Source organism: Nestor notabilis, unplaced genomic scaffold (genome assembly GCF_000696875.1).
Source record: "Nestor notabilis isolate BGI_N333 unplaced genomic scaffold, ASM69687v1 scaffold4178, whole genome shotgun sequence".
NCBI lineage: Eukaryota > Metazoa > Chordata > Aves > Psittaciformes > Psittacidae > Nestor > Nestor notabilis.
In genome coordinates, this window is record NW_009938575.1 from 82,287 (window position 1) to 102,997 (window position 20,711).

The window sequence follows — 20,711 nt, forward strand, 5'->3', positions numbered from 1 at the left end:
CTATTGTTTTATAGATATATCTTCACAATGTCCCTTTCAAGTAAAGGAAGTATTATTCCCGTGAACAGAATGGGAAGTGAATGCCAGTGATGAACAATTTGCTGTGCTGCATAGCAGGGTTAGGAAGTGAAGCTGCTCTGGAGTTTTGCCCTTATGTTTCCATCATCCACAGCCATAACTCAGCAATACTAATGACAACTGTTTCAACACACTATACATACCCAAGTCTTTAGTGGAAAATCACTACTGAAATTAGTTTTGTGAACTGACCAGTAAAAATTTGGGACCTTAAGAGAGGCTATAATTAAAGACAAAGCACATGATTCTCTTCTACAGAAAGATGAGGGCATAAGGACAAAAAATGACAAAGTCACAAAGCAGAAGATAACTTCATTATGTATCAGCTTGATTCCCATTACACAGAAAGCTTGGTGTATTCAGAGATTTTGCTTACTTAAAAAAAAAAAAATCCACAATCTAGATCTGGATAATCTGAGAGGACAGAACTAAACAATTGCTTTTTCATCATTTTTCCAAACAGTATGTTGAAATATTTATGGCTTGTTTTCATCTTTATATTATACCAATGAATTAATTTTCACAAAGATGTTAATATCAACAATTGAGTACATCTACACAAAAGAAATGAATATATCCCTTCTAATGCACATGGCACTGAAGTTGTGGAGCTGTTGGGACTACAAATCCAGGCTTACTGACATTACTTGCTTGGGTAGCAAATATCAGCCCTTGTGAACCTCAAGGTCCCCTGGATAGCAGCAGCTCCACACCTACACACTGACAGACTGTTGTTCCTTACTGAAGGGAGCCAGAACGCGCCATCAGAGCAGATGAGCTTCCACCCAGCTAGCCAAGGAGATAAACATGAGAATGGGAGTTGGCTCCCTTTTAATATTGAAATACTCTTGCAATTAGCTGAAAGCTTTAAAAAAAAGATTTTCAGCTTGTAAAGAAAAAGTTAGAGGTAGTGTATTTTATGTAGTTTCTAAGTTTTTGAGTTGTTCTCATGGAGTAGTGTGCAAATAAAATGAGAGCATAAGAAAGCGTGTAAAGCTAACTCCATGCCCAGAATTCCTACTTTTATTTACAGTTTAAACTGCAGAGGGCAGCACACAAAAAGAAACTCAGCCCTGAGGTCTGCAAGTCCACTGCTGCCAGGCATTTTAGAGAGGACTCCGCATTCCCTGTTCTACCAAGATCAATACACAGGCAATTGATTTCTCTCGGATTTCATATTCAGTTTTGCTGATGGACCTTTTTTATTATCTCCCCTTCGAAGAGACTTAAAATGAACAAATAATTTTGACTTTAAAAAGTGAACTGAGCTTGGTTTTTGTGTCTCCCAAACTGCTTGAATAGAAGGTAAAAGCAGCAAGTGAATTTCCTTTTTATGACCTGTCAGTCAAACCATATCCTTCATCTAGTTATTTAGTAACATTTCATTATTTGTTGAAAATATACTACTAAAGACCAGTAAGTAACTTTATTCTTTTTGGCATTTGCATCAGATGATCAGCACTGCACTGCATCAACATACTCAAGTACAACACAACAGTGTCATTGAAAAAAATTACAACTATAATGTTGTATTCAGTTTTGCCTGTGATAAACACAAGTAGACACTCAATCAAAAGTGGGCATTTAAACTGGCGAGTTACATGTTTCTCACTATTAACCATGGATCTGCATGGTCAAATTAATATTTTGCATTTTAGCCTCTTTGGAACAATAGACTGAGATGTCTGTTGTAAATTTGGCTTTGACATTTTATTAGCTCTAATGTTTCCTTTTGCTTTTCCTTTTTTCTTTTTGGACTACTTTTTAATAGCTGTTGTGACTCCAAGTCCAGATTGACTTCATCTCTCCATATGTTTATGAGAAGACATACTTCTTAATGTCATTTCAAAACAAACCTATATATAGAATTCCTGATTTCTTTCTAAAACACACTGAGATATTCTTTTTTAGTTGACAGAGTAACTAACTCAAGTAACTAACACCCAACACAATACTCTGATAACCAGTTTGAGATAAAACTTGCATATTCTAAACAAAATTTCAAATTTTCCACTACAGTAAAAAACCCCAAACAACCCCAAATCAACCCCAAATCAACAGATGTACATCATGGTGCAAGCTCTGGCTATTTCTGGTATTTCACAAAACAGTCATGTTCTTTAATGTATTCAGATCATGAAATCCTTTTGCATACAAACTCAGTAGAAGACTTATAAACTGAATATATATATAAAAATTATAGAATTAAAATTTAACCTGACAAGTTTTATCTGACTAGCACATGTGTACTTTCATGCTTAGTTTAAAACAGGTAATAAAAATAAAGGCATCTATTGCTTGTACCAATTTTACAAAGTCATTTTTTACAGCAACACTAAGCTCTTTCCTTAACTTGCTTTACTGCAGAAATAGAGAAATGTACATGTATGAAGGAATTGCTTCACATATACAAAGTTAAACTAGTATAGAATAAAAATCTAACTTCATATGAGTAAGATGAAATTATTGCATTGCAATTTACTTATTCACTGAAAGTAAACATCTATATTAGGAAACAAATCCGTGGTTCAGATGATAATAGAGAAAAAGAAGAGTGTTTTATTGAATTGCAGACATTAGAGATAGAAACATAAATCTGAACGACTTATGTACCACCTTATCGGTGCTATGATATTAGAAGAAAAGGTAATGTTTTATGAGTTTATTGAAATAGGAAAAAAGGATCTGACACATTGTTGCTTGGAAGATTATTCAACAGCTTAATGTCACTTACTTTTAGTTGTAATCTCAAGCCTCTCCTTTTTGTTGATGTTTTATACTCTTACAAGTTGAAATTACAGAAGAAAAAGCATTAATTTCCTGCTGCATGACAGTAGGTTGCTACATGATACTGCAGCTTGAAATTACACTCATCTTTTCATATCCCTACCAAAGATAATCATCAATCCCTAACCAATCAATCCATTTAATGTCTATTATTAGGTCATTTTTTAGGTTTATTATTTCTCACATTCTTTTGACCTGTTGAATGCTATCTGCTGAATAACATTTCCCATGAAATGTTAGTTTTATATTGAATCTCATTTTATTATATTCTTCCTGTGTTTCTAACCTCCACATTAATCACAACTGGTTCTAGTGTAGTACCTACATCAATAAAGGGAATGCTGATCTTTCAAACCTCATCTGCCCTGTCTAACATCATATACGGTAAATTTTTTTTGGTGATCATTTTAATATCAGAACTCCAATCCTGTAGACATGGAAATTATTTCATTTCAGCAAAAAATTTTAAGATTTGAAGTGTTGGAGAAACTCCCTTTGACTTTTTTTGTTTTGGCAAAACTAATAAGGTAAAAAAATTTGTAGTTCAGATGCCATAAATGTTCATCTTTTACAGTATTAATGAACTATTCTTATATTCCATATTTTGATTAGTGTTTTCTTTCAGTATCATCAGAACAATTTTTAAGACATTAAAAGTAATAAAAAATTCTAAGATTATCAGGATGAAAGACTTTAACTCATGCAATACTGACAGAGTTGAGAATTCAGAGTTTTCAACTGAATTTGGAATTAATGCGTTGTTTTCAGATGTCACGTTTTCCTACACACAAAGTCTTTCGACCTACTCTGCTGATCAGTCTTCAAGAAGTCATGAGTTTTGCCTTCCACAACCCATTCAGTGAGCACAAGGAAAGCAAATGCTTTGGTGAAACCGAATCTATTTCTTTCTGGAACATGATTCAAAGGAAGTACCTAAATCCATAAAGCTAAACATCATCTTTACCGACAGCAGAAATTCCAGGTTGATAAAACTGTGATAGCTCACTGGAACTATTTTATATCAGTTAATAACATTACACTAGTGTCAGCACAACTGTAATCTCTTGTATTAATTCCTGTTTTCCAATCGTTAAGGCTCTGAATCATACATAAATAAAAATCCTCTCCATTTTGTCCATGGGTATAATTTCCTCAGCTTTTAAAATTTGTCCTACAAAGAGATGTTTCTGTGTATTTACATTGGCTACATCTAAACTTCTAGTCTAATCTTCAGTTGATAAAGTGTAATCCTGGCCTTGACTGATGCTGCTGAGTAAGTACAGCATGACTAAGGCTTTTCTGCATGATAATGTTTTAAGGACCAAAGCTCAAAAGCCAATCTCTTGATTAAGAACATAAAAAACTGCATAAACAAGTTAAAAAAAAAAGGATTCAGGAACAGTCAGCAAAGCTCACTTTCTTTAATTTCATTGGTTTGCTAAAATTGAAAAAATATATCTGCACTGCAATTCCATTTGAATGTTTTTTCACATTACATTAGTTGAAAATATAATTTATTAGAAAACTGAGGCTATTCGTGAAATACCACTGTAATTTTCTTATTTTTATCTTGAGCCTGCTGTTATTCTTTGGCATTGGGAAGGCTGGTAAATGACCTCAATGTGTATAATGTAGCCATGGCAATCAAAAAAGTGCTCAGAATAAATGCCATTACCTTTCATATGGAATTATTTGTTAACTTCATCATCACAATAAATACTAAGTCCCATTTAATCATACTGAGTAATTAGCAGTTCCTACAGAAGAGCCAATTTCCTCTTTGAAAAATGTGTCAGTTCTGCAAGAACTTAATTTCACAGAAACACAGTTTAGTATTTTCTAGTTAATGACAATTATGTTCCTGCAAAGACCATTAAAACACAAGGGAAAGGTGCTTAGTAAAGGTGTTTCACACTGTTGAAATACCACATATTCTGGAATTCAATTATCTGCTTAATGAATTTTATATTAGTAAAATTAATTCTGTGAACAAACATGTAATACAGTAATACAGAAGCAAATAATAATTCAGTATTGATTACATGAATGTTTTTGTTTTCCTAAAATAAGAAAGTATTGAGACAGCACAAAGGTAAATTAAAAAGGCTGAATGAATCTATCTTTCAGTAAACAAACTCTTCTGTTAATGGTAATTTTGCATGCATTAAGCACAGATTTATCAGACATGCTTGTGAAAAACTCCACAATTGCTATCATTATTCAGAAAGCAGGAATAAAGACTTCTAGTTACATGTTAGTGTACACTGAGTAATCACAGAGTAATTGAGGCTGGAAAGGACCTCCAGAGGTCATCTAGTTCAACCTCCTGCTAAAAGTGGGTCTAACCAGGTCAGGTTGCTCAGGGCTGTGTCCAGGTGAGTCTTGAACACCTCCGGAAATGGAGATTCCACAGCCTCTCTGGGCAACCTTGACCAGTACTTGGCCAAAATCTCTTTTTGTGTACAATTAGGCACATCCTGAAAACGCAACTAGATTATTTTAATGCATTAATTAATCATCATATGTGCTGTCAATGCCAGTCAAAATGAGTGCTGGTGATGCATGCCAATTAGAAAAGCAGTTTCCGTTAATTCACAGTTCTGCTTATTTACACAGTAGTGGCTTGATTTCTTGGAAATAGCAGAAGATCTAAGGTCAGCAAATAAGCTAAACCTCCATTTTCAACCCAGTAATCAGGAAAGAGCACAGACTGCTGCAAAATCATATTTGAAAAAGCACCTTCAAAATTAATCTAAGTATTTATAATCAGTAGTAAATAATAAAAAGATGACCTCTCACCAAAGCTCTTACTGTATTACCCATTCCACTTACGTGTCTTACCGGTCTTTCATGTTCAAGGATTGATGATTTTCCTGGCTCATATTCAAAAATACTTCTTGGCTCGGAGCGGAACTTGCGGGTATCTACCTTTCTGTCCGGGGGATCCCAGTCATTTCTAAATAAAATATAGGGGCAATTGAGTCAATGTGCTGTCATCACCATCTGCTTTACACCTCTGAGCAAGAGAAACATGCAAACCCAAACGAATTTCAGCATGGTTTCTCTTTCCAGATTTCAGTTGTGAAATTTCTGGCCTAGCATTCAAATGTTTTAATCACTGTATCATCTTAAATCATTTACAGCAAGTATATTCAGTACTGCAGAGTACTGAGAAAAATACTAGAGATATCATAGGATTGTATCATAGAATCATACAATGGTTTGGGTTGGAAGTGACCTTAAAGCTCATCTAGTTCCAGCCCCCCACTATGGACAGGGACACCTTCCATTAGATCAGGTTGCTAAAAGCCCCATCCAACCTAGTCCTGAACACTGCCAGGGATGGGGCAGCCACAGCTTCTCTGGGCAACCTGTTCCAATGTCTTACCACCCTGATAGTGAAAAATTTCTTCCTTGTATCTAATTTAAATCTCTCCTCTTTCAGCTTAAAGCCATTCCAGCCTATGGTTATGTCCAGCCTATGGCTGTGTCCAGCATACTGTGATCACTCATACTTTTGTTATAACTGGTAGACCAGTTTAAAAACTTCCCTGACATACTGTGGCAAAATACCATGAGATTCCTTCTCAAACTGCAAATTTACTATACTTGTTTTATGCACTACATTAATATAGGCAAGAGGTAGATATTTTTGCTATCACACAATGTAAGTCTGTGTTGAAAAAGTTACAAAATTTTCTGAGACAAAAAAATGAGGAATTATTTTAAGACAGTTTGACAACCCAATAGATGCTCTTTATCCTGATCTGCAGTAGAACTGCTTCTTAATATCCTTGTAAGCAGTATACTGTTTCCTTGGAAATTCAAACAGATAAACAAGAACAAGAATTTGGCAGCTGACTCTGAGAAAGAAAGTTACCCAGTTTCTCTACAGTTACAAATTTGCTACCATTTTAGTAGTGCTATGCAAAGAATAAAAAGTAATTACTACTATTGTATTTTTTTCAGTCACTTACCATGCTATTATTCATATACATTTTTTGGGGATAGTTACTTAGTTACTTATCACAGTGAGAACTACCTTTTCATGGCAGTTTTTGTAGTTGCTACCTATCCTGTATTTGGAAAACTGTAGCTCACACTTCTCTTTATTTAGCCCTGTGTAAAATGATGTACTAGTAACTCAAAGAATGGGGGAAAGGATAAGGGTAATCCTATCAAGCTATTGTCTGTATTTACAGTAAGAAAGAGCATACAGAGACGAAATTCTATCAGTTCTATCAGCTTTTCTGATGTGACTTGGTTTGATGTGACCTGACATAATAAGGCACATGTCAAGTCCCTTAAAAAAAAATCTATGGGGTAGCTTTTGTTTACAGTACATTTGTGAGTGCAATTTCTGGGACACAGACACCGCTATAAAATGCCCTACATTTCAAGGGAAGTGGTTCTACATGGCTCTGTTGTTTATTTTCACTGAGGAAAAAACTAGTTTCAGGGCAGAAAAGGTTGTGTTTTTTGAGAATGAACAGGAAAATGGAAATGTTCTGATAAAGTTGCATTATGCTGTAAGTCACTGAAGTAAAAAGGATGCTACTGAAATTCTAATTCACTCAGTTCACCTAATTTGCAGTGTTCAGCCTGTAATCCCTTATGGACTATATTTTTGAGCCCAACTGTTAATGTAAACCATATCTTGCCTCCCAGCTACAAAACTGTGGTACATGTGGACCTAAGCCTCTTATGTGAGATTTTAAATACTCAGGCTTCATAGGCAATTAAAAAAAAAATCTCCCAATGGCAGGAAAAGATTGACGAGCTAGAGCTGTCAGCAGCAGGCAAAGCATAACTAACGCGTTTGGCATCCCCTGGGCTGGAGAACGTAGATTTCCACTGCCTGTCTTACCATGTGTGAGATTAAAAGGAGATGCTAAACAACCAAATTCAATGCTGAAGCAGTTATTTTCAAGCTTGACAAAAGAAACTGCAACAAGCCTCAGTTTCTGTGACGAAGGCTTTTGGCCTAGCACAGGATGATGACTCACATAACTTCAGAGACCAAAGCTAAGCAGATCCACATTGTGGTGCCCTGCTAACAAAATCTACACTTCTGTATGACTTGCTAACAAAATACAAACCTCATGGCCTTTGGGAAGCAGCCCAACTCTAACCCCTAGCATTTCCTCTTGACAACCTGCCCTCAAGCAACAGGAGTAGCCAAAAATCAGTAACTGTCGAGCAATCTAATTTTCTGCAGTATGTGTATCTGCTGGATTGCCACTACCTACAGTTCGTAGTCTAAACACTTAGTATGGTATTTTCTCATACTATTTTATTCAGACTGCAAATTATTTGAAACTGTTTAATTAAATTTCTACATATAAAAATGCTTACAATGTACAAGCTAAAAAAATGGGCAAATTATGTTTTTGTTGCTTGAGTGTAACCAAAAAGGATGTGTTTGTAGCCACTAACAGAATAAAAAATTACCCTCTTCATACATTAAATATATATACATATATAAAAAAATGTATAATGACATAGTATTATCTTAACATGTTGTATTTATGAATGTAAATGCTAAAGAAAAAGATTTTTGCTTGAGCTAGTAGGTGCAGTTATGCTGAAAAGTCTACAGAGTTCCTGTGCATGGCACTTTGCATGGTTTTATCAGGAAGATAAGCATTTATTTCCTGCGTTATTATTAACCTTTTCCAGACTGGACTCTAGCTACTGGGACCTGATTTTGTGCAGCAAGTTTGAAGCTGGAAAACCATGAGAAACCTGAAACGCCCCTTTAATCTGTAAATGCTTTCTTGGTCTACCAAAATGGAGATGGAAGTTGAAAAAATGGGGATATAAAGCACTTCTGAGCTCTGGGGAAAAGCAGGTTGACTGCTGCACTTTTACAGTTTTGCTCTTACTTGAATTTCAGTTTCCAACATCTTTTAGATCTCTTCTCCTTTCTACTGGATACTATAGGTAGCTTTTCCTACTCAGAGACTAACGATTCAAGATAGCTGCTAGAGCATGGATCAAGCTGAAATGCAACAAGCAGGACAATCCCAGTAATAAAAATCTTAAACACTCATGCTGGTATCACTTGTAAGAAAAAGCATGTTGAAGAAATGGCAGCACTACGCATGATGCCCACATTAGTGATGAAGATTACCCCTCTCATCGGACCATCCCTTGAATAAAGCCCTTGAAGTCATATTGTTCTACACCTTCTATTTTATCCGATGTGATACCCTGTAATTGAATGACTCTACATACCAAAAACACTTTTTGAAAGTATGCAACTTACTTTTCTGATGTAGACCTTTCCCTCAGACGATGTGGTGGTACTGGAGGTGGCACATGTGGAGGTGGTAAAGGGGACGAGACCTTAAAGGCATCGGAGCTACTGTCAGAAGCGCTTTTAGACAATGGTCTGTATGTCTGTGTCTTTGCAGCTGGGTGTGCCTGAGCAGAGAAGGATGGACTGTAGGAACCTGATATAAAACAAAACCAGAAACAGTCAAAGCATCAGAATGTGTTTTAATAAAAGGCAACATGGAACGTTACAAGAATCCACCATTACCCAATAAAGGTGTAAGGTTACAAAAGTATGTAAATGCATTTTTGAAAGTACATTGCTGTACTCTATGTAGCTCATTAGAATATTTTTAATATATTTCTATATAAATCTACAAACACACAGATAAAATGCAGTATAGTTAAAACAAATTAATGATTAATTTAGATGTTAATTAATAATTCAGTAACAGCTCTGATGCATATATCCATCAGGGCTGCTAATGACAGCCTGTAATTACTCCGCAAGCTCATCCTGTCTCTCAGTTGTTCTATGTTCAGAAGAAAGAGGCAGGAAATGAACATTTTTCCCCATTGTTTTAATAATTACTGTTAATCTGAGACAATTAGGCAACAGTGTAACTTGACGAGGATCACAAGAGTCCAAACAGATCTCAAACAACTGACCCACAACAAATGCTCTCAACAAAACAGAAAAAGGCAGTATGAGAGCACATCGAATGTAACAAACACTGAAATGGAAGCATTTTTAATGGTCTTTTTGCACGAGGCACTATGGGGTTTTTGCACATATACTCCACTCACACTTTCATTTTTGTTTTTGTAAATAATTTTACCACATGGTTATAATCTTCTGAAAGACACAACAATTATATATCTTTGATGAATATGTCTTTCTCGCAGCCAAATAATGTCAACAGCTGTGCCTATAGCAAAAATGAAAAGATCATAAACCAGAATCATCTTTACTAGACGCTCTTACTGCATATTTTAAAAGTTGTTGTCAGTACAACCTTTTTGTCTTCTCAGGTCAGTAATTAGCATTTGCAATTTCACACAGCAGTTCCCTTTCCATTTTGATAAGGAAAGGCTGTGTTACTCACAATCACTAGTGAAAATAAATGCAAGAAACTACAGTATTACGCTGTATCCCATCTGCAGTAAGAGGCCCACAGCTGCAATTCATTTCTGTGGTAAAAATGAAACCAAAATTAAACTGTTTGATTTGGCAAAAAAGGCATGAAAAAACACCAACTGAGATCAAACAAGATGATAAAAGGTGTTTATATAAGCATTGTAAAAGCAAACATGAATAGTTAACTCCCCCTGTTACTTGCTCACGTTAACAAAAGACTCATTTTGAAGCAAGGGAATAATTCCTACCAGTACTGTATGCATATGGAGTATTATACATGTCTGTGTCATCATCTACAAAAAAAAAAACCAAGCCATGTTACAATAATGCAATACAAGCCAGTCTGTCACAGCAATGCAGATTTGTTTTTTACAAATACGAACAGCACCTTGGTAGGCAATCAAGCTCTGTATTTCTTTTCCTCCTTTCATAGGTGTTTTCTGAAGACTCTCCTGTCCCATTATACTTACCGTAGGCCAACTTACCATATTACCGGTAAAACGGTATCTTCTGGTCATGTCACCTATATTGCATACTTACTGGTTAGCACTGAATTGCAAATTATAGCTTTCTATCAATACTCCTCCCTTCCTCAAGCTCAGTTTCTTCCTTTAGTCAGCTCCCCTGTACCAGAGCCGTTGTTCCTTTCACAAAAAGCAACCTCAAATATCTACTTTGTGACTAGTGTTCAAAATAGATCTTGTAAGCCAAAATTTTCCTGCTTACATTTTATATTCAGCTGTTCTAACACATGAGCTCTCCAAAAGAAAGCTCGTAGGGTAGGAGATTTACAGCAACCAATTTTTCATCCTTTAAAGTGGAGATGGGGATCACTTCACTGAGCTCTCAGTGACATGGAATCATACTGGTATCATAATCACTTTCATTTTTGTTTCGTTTTAGTAATAAACACATTAGAAATTTTAAGCCTTTAGCAGAGGAAAATAGCGTACTCTGCAGTAAACTCAAATTTACCCATTTGCTTTGATTCATTATCTGACACTTGGTGAACACTTGTATTTTCACATAGCAGACAATCAAAATGCAGAAAAGTGAATTTTTTAATGCCACTGAGAATGACCCAGCCATGACGAAAGCATACTTACCAGGCTTATGAACCATATGGATTTGCTTGAACATTGTCTTGTACCAGTCCTTTGGCCTGTCGACTGTCTAAATAAAACAGAATTTTCAACTATTAAAAACAACAACAAAAAAAACCCCACCCAACAAAACCCCTGTGTGTACAGATCTGATCAGACATTTAATGTTATTCTGGACACAAAGTCTGTTGTGGTTTGTTCCCTTTTTAATATAATAATTTTCATACCATTTATTTCAAATTGCGTATTTATGTTTTTCATCTAGGAATTCCTGTAAAAAGTTCTGGAAGACACTGAAGACTGAGTCAGTTTTGGAGTCTGATCTTGGAGGGTACAGTGGTTAGGAACATAGGAATTAGTGCCAGATCAAGAGTTTATCTTCTTAGTGCCCTATATTTGACCATGATGAATGCTAGATACTTTACAGTAAAATACAAACACCTCAGCAATTACAAGAGTGTAAAAAAAGCTTCTTTTGAACTCCTGGCAATTCCTGACATGGATTATTTTCAAAATATAATAATAAATAATGGAGAAAAACTTTTGAATGCTACTGAGAAGAGAATTAAGACAACATTATATTTAAGAGCTAATATTCAGATTGTAAACAAATGGTATTTCCTTTCATCAGTTCTAAATTCCCTTTCCAGGCAACTTAGTTTTAAATTATTTTTCTATTTTGAGAAAACTGAATACAACATTCCTTTCAATAACCACTCATGAATTTGTATTTATTCTTACTTTTGTAAACTAAGCAAAGTTTCCAAACTCTACTTATATCAGTATTTGCTTGTACTTCTTTTTATCTCTCACTCTTCTCTGCATTTTCTCTTCTTTTTGTCATTTTCTTTGAGATAGGATGATAATATTTCAGAAAAGGAGATAACACAAAGGCAAATGTGTTTTCAGTATTGCTCAGTGTTGTTCTTAGGTCTTAAAAATTTTGTGTGTTCCACTGTAGTCAGAAAAGCAAGTTTTAATGCAGATGTACAAAATTATCTTGAAGCCTCATGGTGCACAGGGATAATTCAACGGACCTGTCTTAATGTGCATTATCTTGCATTAGCTAGTACTAACTCTGCAAACACTCTGCCCACTCCTCGTTACCATGAAAAGTGAAAATCCACTAATTCAGTTCTCCAGATCTGAGTGTGTTCTTCTGGCACCATGCCATTTTTAGTGAATCACACTTTTTGATTTAACATTGTTTCCCTAAAGGTATATATACATCTATACTTGTGGAATACTGGTAAGAATAACTCAGCTGGATTTGAAACAACTATGCTGGTTTGGTGCTCCAATATCACATATATTCAAAAGTTTACAAGGAGGCCCAGAAGGTCTCAAGGAATTCATGTTGATGGGCATAACCTCTGTGGTGGTACTCATTTCCCACAGCAACAGAAACCTGCAGTGGTCCTGTGATACTTCAACTTCCTTTCTAATTGTATTGGGCCAAGAAGGGTCTTCCAATAGAGCTTGAATCAGTGATAGGTGAAAAAATTGTAAACTGCTGTGATCCTACTGTTTGTCAAGGGACAAAGATGCATAGATACCACTTTGCCAGATCCTCTTTATCAGTCAGGTCCTCCACAAATCCACAGGAGGCTTCCACACAGAGATCAGGTATGGATAAACTCCCAGGTGACCAGAGAAGGCAGCCTCCCAACATCTTTCTGGACATTTGAACGTTTTTCTCTCATCATCTCCCTCCTCACCTTGGGGTTTAAAGCCTCAGCCAATAATTTGTCTTTACATTATAAGCCAGATAGGATTAGTTAAGGAACAAATTAATTTAAAAATACATTTACTTAATTTATATTCACTAATCCCACATACCAGTCTTTGTTTGAGAAATCAGAAGTATTCACAACACACCAGACCATTCAGATGCCATCCGGCTTTGCATATATTATATATTGTTTCAATTAAATGTTGGAATATGGTATCATCATATGTGAATGAACAATCAGCCAAATAGCATGAAGAGAGGACAGAAGTAGTACCTGCAGTTGGTACTTAGGAAAGTCCATAATCACTGCAGTATTCCTATAATCCATCAGAAACGATGCAATTAAAAGAGGTGTTTATGACTTTCAGTGGGCCTTCTGTGTTTGCAGTCATACTGCTTTCCATGAACCTGTTTTTTGTTTTCCCAGGATCCTGTTGGTGGTGAAGTCTGGTAGTGCCATTTGACTGAATACTTTTCTGAGTGAACATATTTTGTCCTTTCTTTTCCAAAGACTTCATTTTTAATGCCTTGGAATTTCAACATCTTTGGGGCAGGGCTTGGCATGGTGGCAGAACTTAACAATGATCTGAATTTTCAGGCTTCAGAATTGCACTTCCCAGAGCTGGGAGGAGCCGAAGTGGTACGGAGGGAACATGCCAACATGGGATCAACGTTCTGAGAGAAGGGAAATCTTTATAGGAATCCTTCCCCTTTGAGCAGCTTTGGACAGAGAGGGTTTGCAGGAATAGAAAGAGAACATCGTTCTAATTTCCTTGGCTAAACAGCTGTCACAAGCCATGTTCTGAAAGTAAAGACAGACTTGGAGGAGATAATCACAGCTTGAAAATCTCTCTACTCCTGAAAAGCACTCCAAATCTTGAATACAGATACTCCCAACTTCTTATTAACAAGCTTACCTTTGAATAGCATAGCGTTTTGGTACACAGTGTGTATGTTACCTATCACCCATGAATCTGCATTTACTGATTTTTTGATAGACTGTCACTATTTTCAAAAAGATGGAAGAATAAGAAACTTTTAAACCTTGCATGCAACAATAAACTCAACTAATGTGAAAACTTCTCTCTCTCTCTCCAGATGGAGTGAAGCTGAATTTTATGGGAGAAGATTCCTTTTTGGATTGCTTACTGACATTGGAGGAAGAGCGAGTGATACATCCTACCTTCTACTGTTTGTGGGAAATGCAGTTGTAAAATTTTTGCATGATTTTGCATAGTATTGCACTTCTGAGAGGTGTAACAATGTTCTTGCATGACTGGGGTATACAAGGCTCAAATATACTCATGCACATTTGAAATGTGATCTCAAATAAATAAGTTTAAAACCATCTCACTTCCAGCTAAGTCCTAAGAACACACAAAGTGGCACGAGACAAACACTTACACACATGTGCTAGCATAATCTTTTAGCTCACACCTCACTGTGCGAATCATTTCTACAATACTAAGTTTACAAGCTGTAAGATAGTTTGAAATGGAAACACAACAAAAACCAGAGCAAATCCAGGTGAAGAATGTCCTAATTCAAATTAAGTTACGCTTTTAGGAGAAAATCCGAGAGACTCAGACCACACAATCCGAAAGTTAAATATAGGTTGGCAGGTTGCCAACTCTGTTAAAAGACACTTGAGGGGGATTTCTGTTATAATCTTATATAACTGATATACACCCTATTAGAGCAATCTGCAATTAAAAAAGAACAAAAATAATTATCTTATATAAAGCATAGGAACTATTTACTTAAAAAGGGGGTAGGAAGCTAGAGCATTGTTGCAAAGAAATTTCATTTTTAAAAGATTCTAATTGCATTACTTTTACTGTCAAAAGTAAAGCAAGAAATGCCACAGTTTCCCCCCATTCTTATCAAAATTGTTCCCATCTTACCACTTATTCTGTTTTTTTCCTATTGCTTTTCTCCATCAATTCCTGATTCCCCCCCTAATTTTTTAATCCATTGAAGCAGTTCTTGACAATGCAACGCATCCCCCTATGTCAGTACTGGCAGAGGGTACATCCAACAGCTGCTACATCCTTGCACCTCAAAAAGACTTCACCTGCAAGGGCTCTGTCGCTTTCATCGTGGCTCCCACTCTTCTTACTCTTTCTCCGTCTAGCACAGAACTTCTCTGGCTGGGAAGGCCAGTAAGCACTCCTCCCCAGACTTAGTGCAGCTGCCACTGTGCTCTCTGGACCAGCCAGAAGAGGCTGCCCTGACAGCAGAGTGGAAAGAATGCTTCAGCATAGTGAAAACAAAACTCCTCAGTTTGACATCCGGGGACCGCTCAAGCAGTAACTAGTGCCAGATGATCAAAACTGGGCTAGGCACAATGAAAGAGCTTCCATGCTGTTCGTTTAAATGTCACTCAAGGGCACAGTGATTATATATTGCGCTTCCACCAAAATGATAGTCACTTAGATTATTATCAGAACAAAACTATTCATTTCCATACTACCATGACGACACGAGAACCATTGCCCCCAAAAATGCAGAAGCATGAGATTTTTATAAACACACACACAAGTATACATGTATACTTGCATGCATATATAAAGTATGTTTAAAGGTTATTTTAGAAATAACAAAACAATACAATTACTGCCTATCTCCAAAAGGCAAGAACTACAAGAGAAGCAAGAAAGAGACATGAATTTTTGGCTACTTCTAATTAAAACTAGAAACAGGAGGTTGCCCAATTATGCTTCCATCAGCATTCTCCTTTTCCGTCAGCACACAATATTATATTCATGAGCTCGCTGATTACGCACACTGTATTCCACATTATATAAGACTAGAAGAATGCATTACCAACAATCAATTCATTGTATGAGTTCATACACAGATTCCCAGAATTTCCTACCGTTCTAATTGCTGTAGGGATTCCAGATTCATCCACTGGGCCAATCCCTGCATAATGTGGAGCTTTAATGACTGTAATTTTTTTTTCTTCTTCTGAGGATCTACAGATTGGTATTGTACTGGTGGTGGTGGTACTGCCAAGAGTCTCAACATGCTGTGAGTATGTCTCTGTGGACTCTGTAAAGATAACATGACAGTATATTATATAACATTACAATAATCATACTTGGCAGTTGTATCACGCTTCCCCATTTCATTATGCTGTACAAAGACTGACAACAATCTTAACCATATACATATACAATGCTTAAGGAAAAAAACTCATCTTAGCTGGGGCCTTGCCCTACTTAATGTTACATTCAAAACTTATTGAAGGACCAGACAAGCTATTAAACTCAGATCATCTTAGATTAGAGATATTTATTCACAGCATCTTACTCACAAAAAAAAAAAGAAAAAACCCTCCACAAATCCAGCAAAATCTATTGAGAAAGTGGCAGCTGCTGCCTTCTTATAAATGAAGCTCCTGTACCTCTCCTACCCTTGAAATTAGTGATATAATTTCAAAACTTCTCCCCTGCCAAGTCTAGCAAACTATAGAAAACTGCTGTTCTGTAAGCACAGCAATAGATTCCGAACAACCCTCCACAAAAACTTATTTAATACATGTTTAGAAATGTTAAGTTTTAACGCATGAATATTTTTAAAATTAATTCTGATGTACAATTTTAATCTCTTAAAGTTAAATTAGTATGCTTAAGAGCCTCCACATAATGGATGATAGTAACTTGGCACCTGGACAGCAATCTGATGATCCACCTACAGTACTTATAGTGAACCATGCAGGCTGCTACTGGTTTGTGGTGACTTGCAATATTTCTACCCCTCTCCCTCTTCCTATATAATTAATGAAATTCACGTGTCACTATTACCATTTCCCTCTAAAATTCAGAGTAGTTTATTTAACAAAAAACACCTCACTGCTGGGATGTCTCATGTGAAAGTTTGTACTGCTGCAGATAATGTACTTCTTTCCTATATGCAGGAAGAAGAGCCCTCCTCCTTTAGGCAGCATGTTTCAGTAAATTAGTGGGCTGCTCTTTTTTTTTGCTAGAGCAGGTACAGTGCTTGTGAGACATTTCCACTGCAGGATAAATGAATGCAGGGAATAAAAATAAATTGTAACACTACTGGTGAAGATTACAATTGCTCTTTGTGTCACATTAACATGCACTGATTTTTCTGAAGCAAAATACTTGAATGTAATGTAAATCAGCAAAAGGAGCTCTAGTGATTGAAAGCTCCAGTTTTCATTTGAATATTTTTTCTCACTCGTACTGCAGAGAACTGGATTTGGCATGGCTGTTTCAGCTGCTGACTCAAATTTGAAACCCTGTAAATAATCCAGTGCCACACATATATGGTGAGGGGCAACTCTGCTTGGCAAACAGCTGAATATTTAGGCCTTCTTCCCAAAATGCATGATGTTAAATTTAGAAAACATTTTGGATTTGATCCTTCATTCTTCATAGGCCTTGAACTAAGTCCATCAGTGGGACTTTTACACGAGCAGGGAGAACTACCTCAGGCTGTTACTGTGGAGCACAGAACTTCAGCATCATACATGAGTAAAAGTTATGGGAAAACACTTATTTCAGGTATTCACAAAACAGAATTGTTAGGTCTTTAGAACAGCAAACTGGAAGCATCTAGAATTCTGGGATGTGGAGAAACCCATGTATTCACAGTTTTTGTACTTATTGCTGTGGTAGGGATAGCAGCATTTGTGTAAGCCGAAGTCTCAGAGTGAGGCTGTCACCTAATTTCCCCACACACAAAACAAAAGAGTAAACTCTGGGATCACATTCAAATTATTTGCTTGTATAGTCTTATCTGAATATGCAAAACACTGGTAGAAAAAGCAGCAAGCAAATGATTGTTCTGGCAAACCGGGTTACAGCGGCAAAGTGCCCTTCTAAGGCTGATCATACATTTTTAAAAAAACCCAACCAATGCCCTATAAAAATACATAACTAATCATAGATTGACATAACTTTAGGTGTTTAAAAGCCTGGAGCCCCTCCCTTTGTTGGCAGCATTGCTACTGAAGATTATAGAAGTTCTGGGGAAAAACTGCACAAAGTTGGCCATTGGTTTCTTGAAGGAGGCAAAATCTGAAGGGGCTGCACAGGTTGAGCTATTCTGATATATGCTCTTTACTTGGCAAAACTAGTAGAAAGGTGGCAAGAGGTCACTCTCAGAGATATAAGTAATAAAACTTAATAATAACTCCATTTCAGGATCACTACTGTATCTAACAATAAATGTTATTATTTATTTGCATTTACTTCCCAAGGTAGATGAATAGACAAAACCTTTATTATGGATCTGAAGCACTCTGCAATTGTTTGCAGTCTTTGCCATGTGAATTGGAATATGTTGCATAATGTAGAAAGCAAACATTCTGTGTGAGGCTTACCCATCATCCTGCCATGCTGCATGATAACAATGTTGGAATTGAGCGAAGCTGGTGGAGGGTAAGCTGAAGAAGGGGAAAAAGGCCTTTGAAAGTAACTCACTGGGCTGGCAGCAGTGCCAGAGTTCCCATTCACTGTGATCTGAGCCTGAGAGAAATAAAACAACATGCCATTAAACTACACACAAAGCCCTCCGACTGTCATCCAAACAAAGAGCGATGCAAGACTCTCATCTGCACACCGATTACCGGTTCTCAGAACCCCTAGTCATAATGGTATCTGCATTCACTGAAACACAAAACTCATCACAAGGGGAGCAGAATGTGTTCCTTTTATACCTTGTACCTCCCCTTTTCTCTCCTTGTATGTGCTGTATGTGAAGCATGCTGAAATTATGGGAAGATGACAGAGAGACCATGGTCAAGGCAATGAAGATGGAACACGTAAGGTGTGATGAGGTTTGACAGCAATATAAAATGAAGATGGCATTAAAAGTCCCTCTCATTGTGTGACAAAGGCTGCTTGCCACATATGACTCACTCCAAGAGACATATTCCCTTAATGCACACACTCAAGCCCTATGGGGATTAATGGGAATTTCTGTGCAGACCAAAGGGAAAAGTCTCATTAAGACTAGCTAAAAAGAGTGAGCCAAAGCTTCTTTTAAAAATGGATGCCAGAAGGAGTGATTATGGGATGCTGATACGTAACCTATCACAAAAAGAAAAAAAACAAACAAAACACACCACCAAAAAAACACCAATAAAAAACCCCAAACAAACCCCACAACAGAACGAAATCAAGTAAATAAAACGAGGAAGCTAAGTAAACTGGCAGTATAGCAGCATCACAAGCCATTTAGGCTTCAGTCACAAGAGGTACTTCTGAAACAATCTGCTTCCCTGTCCCCAGGTTTAGAATCCCCACATCTGGGCTGTAGCACTTTTACAGGGAGTATTGCAAGGATCAAACCAGAGATATTCAGAAAGCACTGAATGAAATTAGAGAGTGGTGAATGTTTCAGCAGAAAAGGGAGGGAAATTCTCTGTGACATCTCTTTTAATGCAGAACCCTCTTTAAATCTGAACAAAATCAGAAGTGCTACACGCTTTGCTCAATTTTATATAACAAAAACCCCCAACTAAAACTTGCCATAGATATAAAACATAACACTACTTGAAGCAGCAAAACATTAAGTAAAAAATGTATTAATAGACATTATTTTTTCATGTGAAGATGAAATAGTTCATGACCTCTTGTATACATTTGTGTTTTGGAGATTACTGGTTTGATTTGAAATTTTTAATGCCTCAGCCTCTGATAGCTGAGAGCAAACCAAATTCTGGCTCCTATGCAGACATCATGTGAACTCCTAGACGCATTCAGGGTTTCTCATTTTAAGGATGCCTGTTTTCAGAACTGAGCTGAAGGGTTTATGTTGTGGTGATGTCTCCATTAAAAATTTGTGCTTAAGTATTTCCTCAATAAGGTCAAGAACCAAAATGTTAATTAAGTTGGCTTTTCTCACACCATCCTCTCCTACAAAAGAATTCTTTACACCTTCTTACTCAATTTGTATGGCTTTTGTTTCACTGAAGACAGGAGCAGAATTAGCCTAAGTTCTTTGTAGACTGGAAAGCAACTCCTATGAATTACTGTAATAAAAAATTAAAATATTCCTGTGCGGGGCTTTACCAAGTAACTGGGTTAGACAATAAGGTTCTTACACTAAGTAGTACACAATATGATGGAAAGAGGATCCACACAAGTAGCTGATGGACATCAGTCATAAATGGATCCATGGCATGTCCATATACAGTATTTTTGGGTTCGCTTTTAAGGAAGCAAAGGAAATGAAATCTTTCAAATGGCTATTTGTGAACAAGAACTTTCACTTTCCTAGGTGATCTCCTGTGTGAGAAAATAAGATGATACAGAAAATAACGTTCACCAAAATGCACTTATTTCCCAGTCTACTGGGAAGACAAGCCTCATCTTTTTCATGCTGTTCATTTCCCTAAATTCCTCCATTTTTTCCTTCACTACACCGTGCTTATCTGCTAGCAGAGCCTACTACTTCTGCTTCTAGGTAATCAGTCTCTTGTAAAGATTCCTCTTAGGTACCAGATTTGAGCTTCCTTTAATTTGCCTGAGCATCAGAAAGAGCAGGTCTCTGGACTTCTGAATCAGAGCAGAGAAAAGCACCTCTTTGAGACTGAAGTGGTTTTCTAAGGTTCCCTCTG

General features: G+C 36.7%; 1 protein-coding gene across 4 annotated transcripts in view; it reads right to left on the reverse strand.

Moving 5' to 3' along the window:
• SORBS2 (sorbin and SH3 domain containing 2) overlaps positions 1–20,711 on the reverse strand; it is a 74,656-nt gene that overhangs the window by 33,359 nt on the left and 20,586 nt on the right. Inside the window, exons 5-10 of one of the 4 annotated variants that reach the window (XM_010019393.1) lie at positions 18,471–18,615; positions 15,993–16,168; positions 11,386–11,452; positions 10,528–10,572; positions 9,134–9,320; positions 5,707–5,821 (exon numbers count right to left, since the gene is read on the reverse strand). In XM_010019393.1, coding sequence (XP_010017695.1) covers positions 5,707–5,821; positions 9,134–9,320; positions 10,528–10,572; positions 11,386–11,452; positions 15,993–16,168; positions 18,471–18,615 — 735 coding nt within the window. Of the gene's footprint in view, positions 1–5,706; positions 5,822–9,133; positions 9,321–10,527; positions 10,573–11,385; positions 11,453–15,188; positions 15,213–15,992; positions 16,169–18,470; positions 18,616–20,711 lie in introns of those variants that run through there. The other 3 variants (XM_010019395.1, XM_010019396.1, XM_010019394.1) reach the window with 3 other exon arrangements.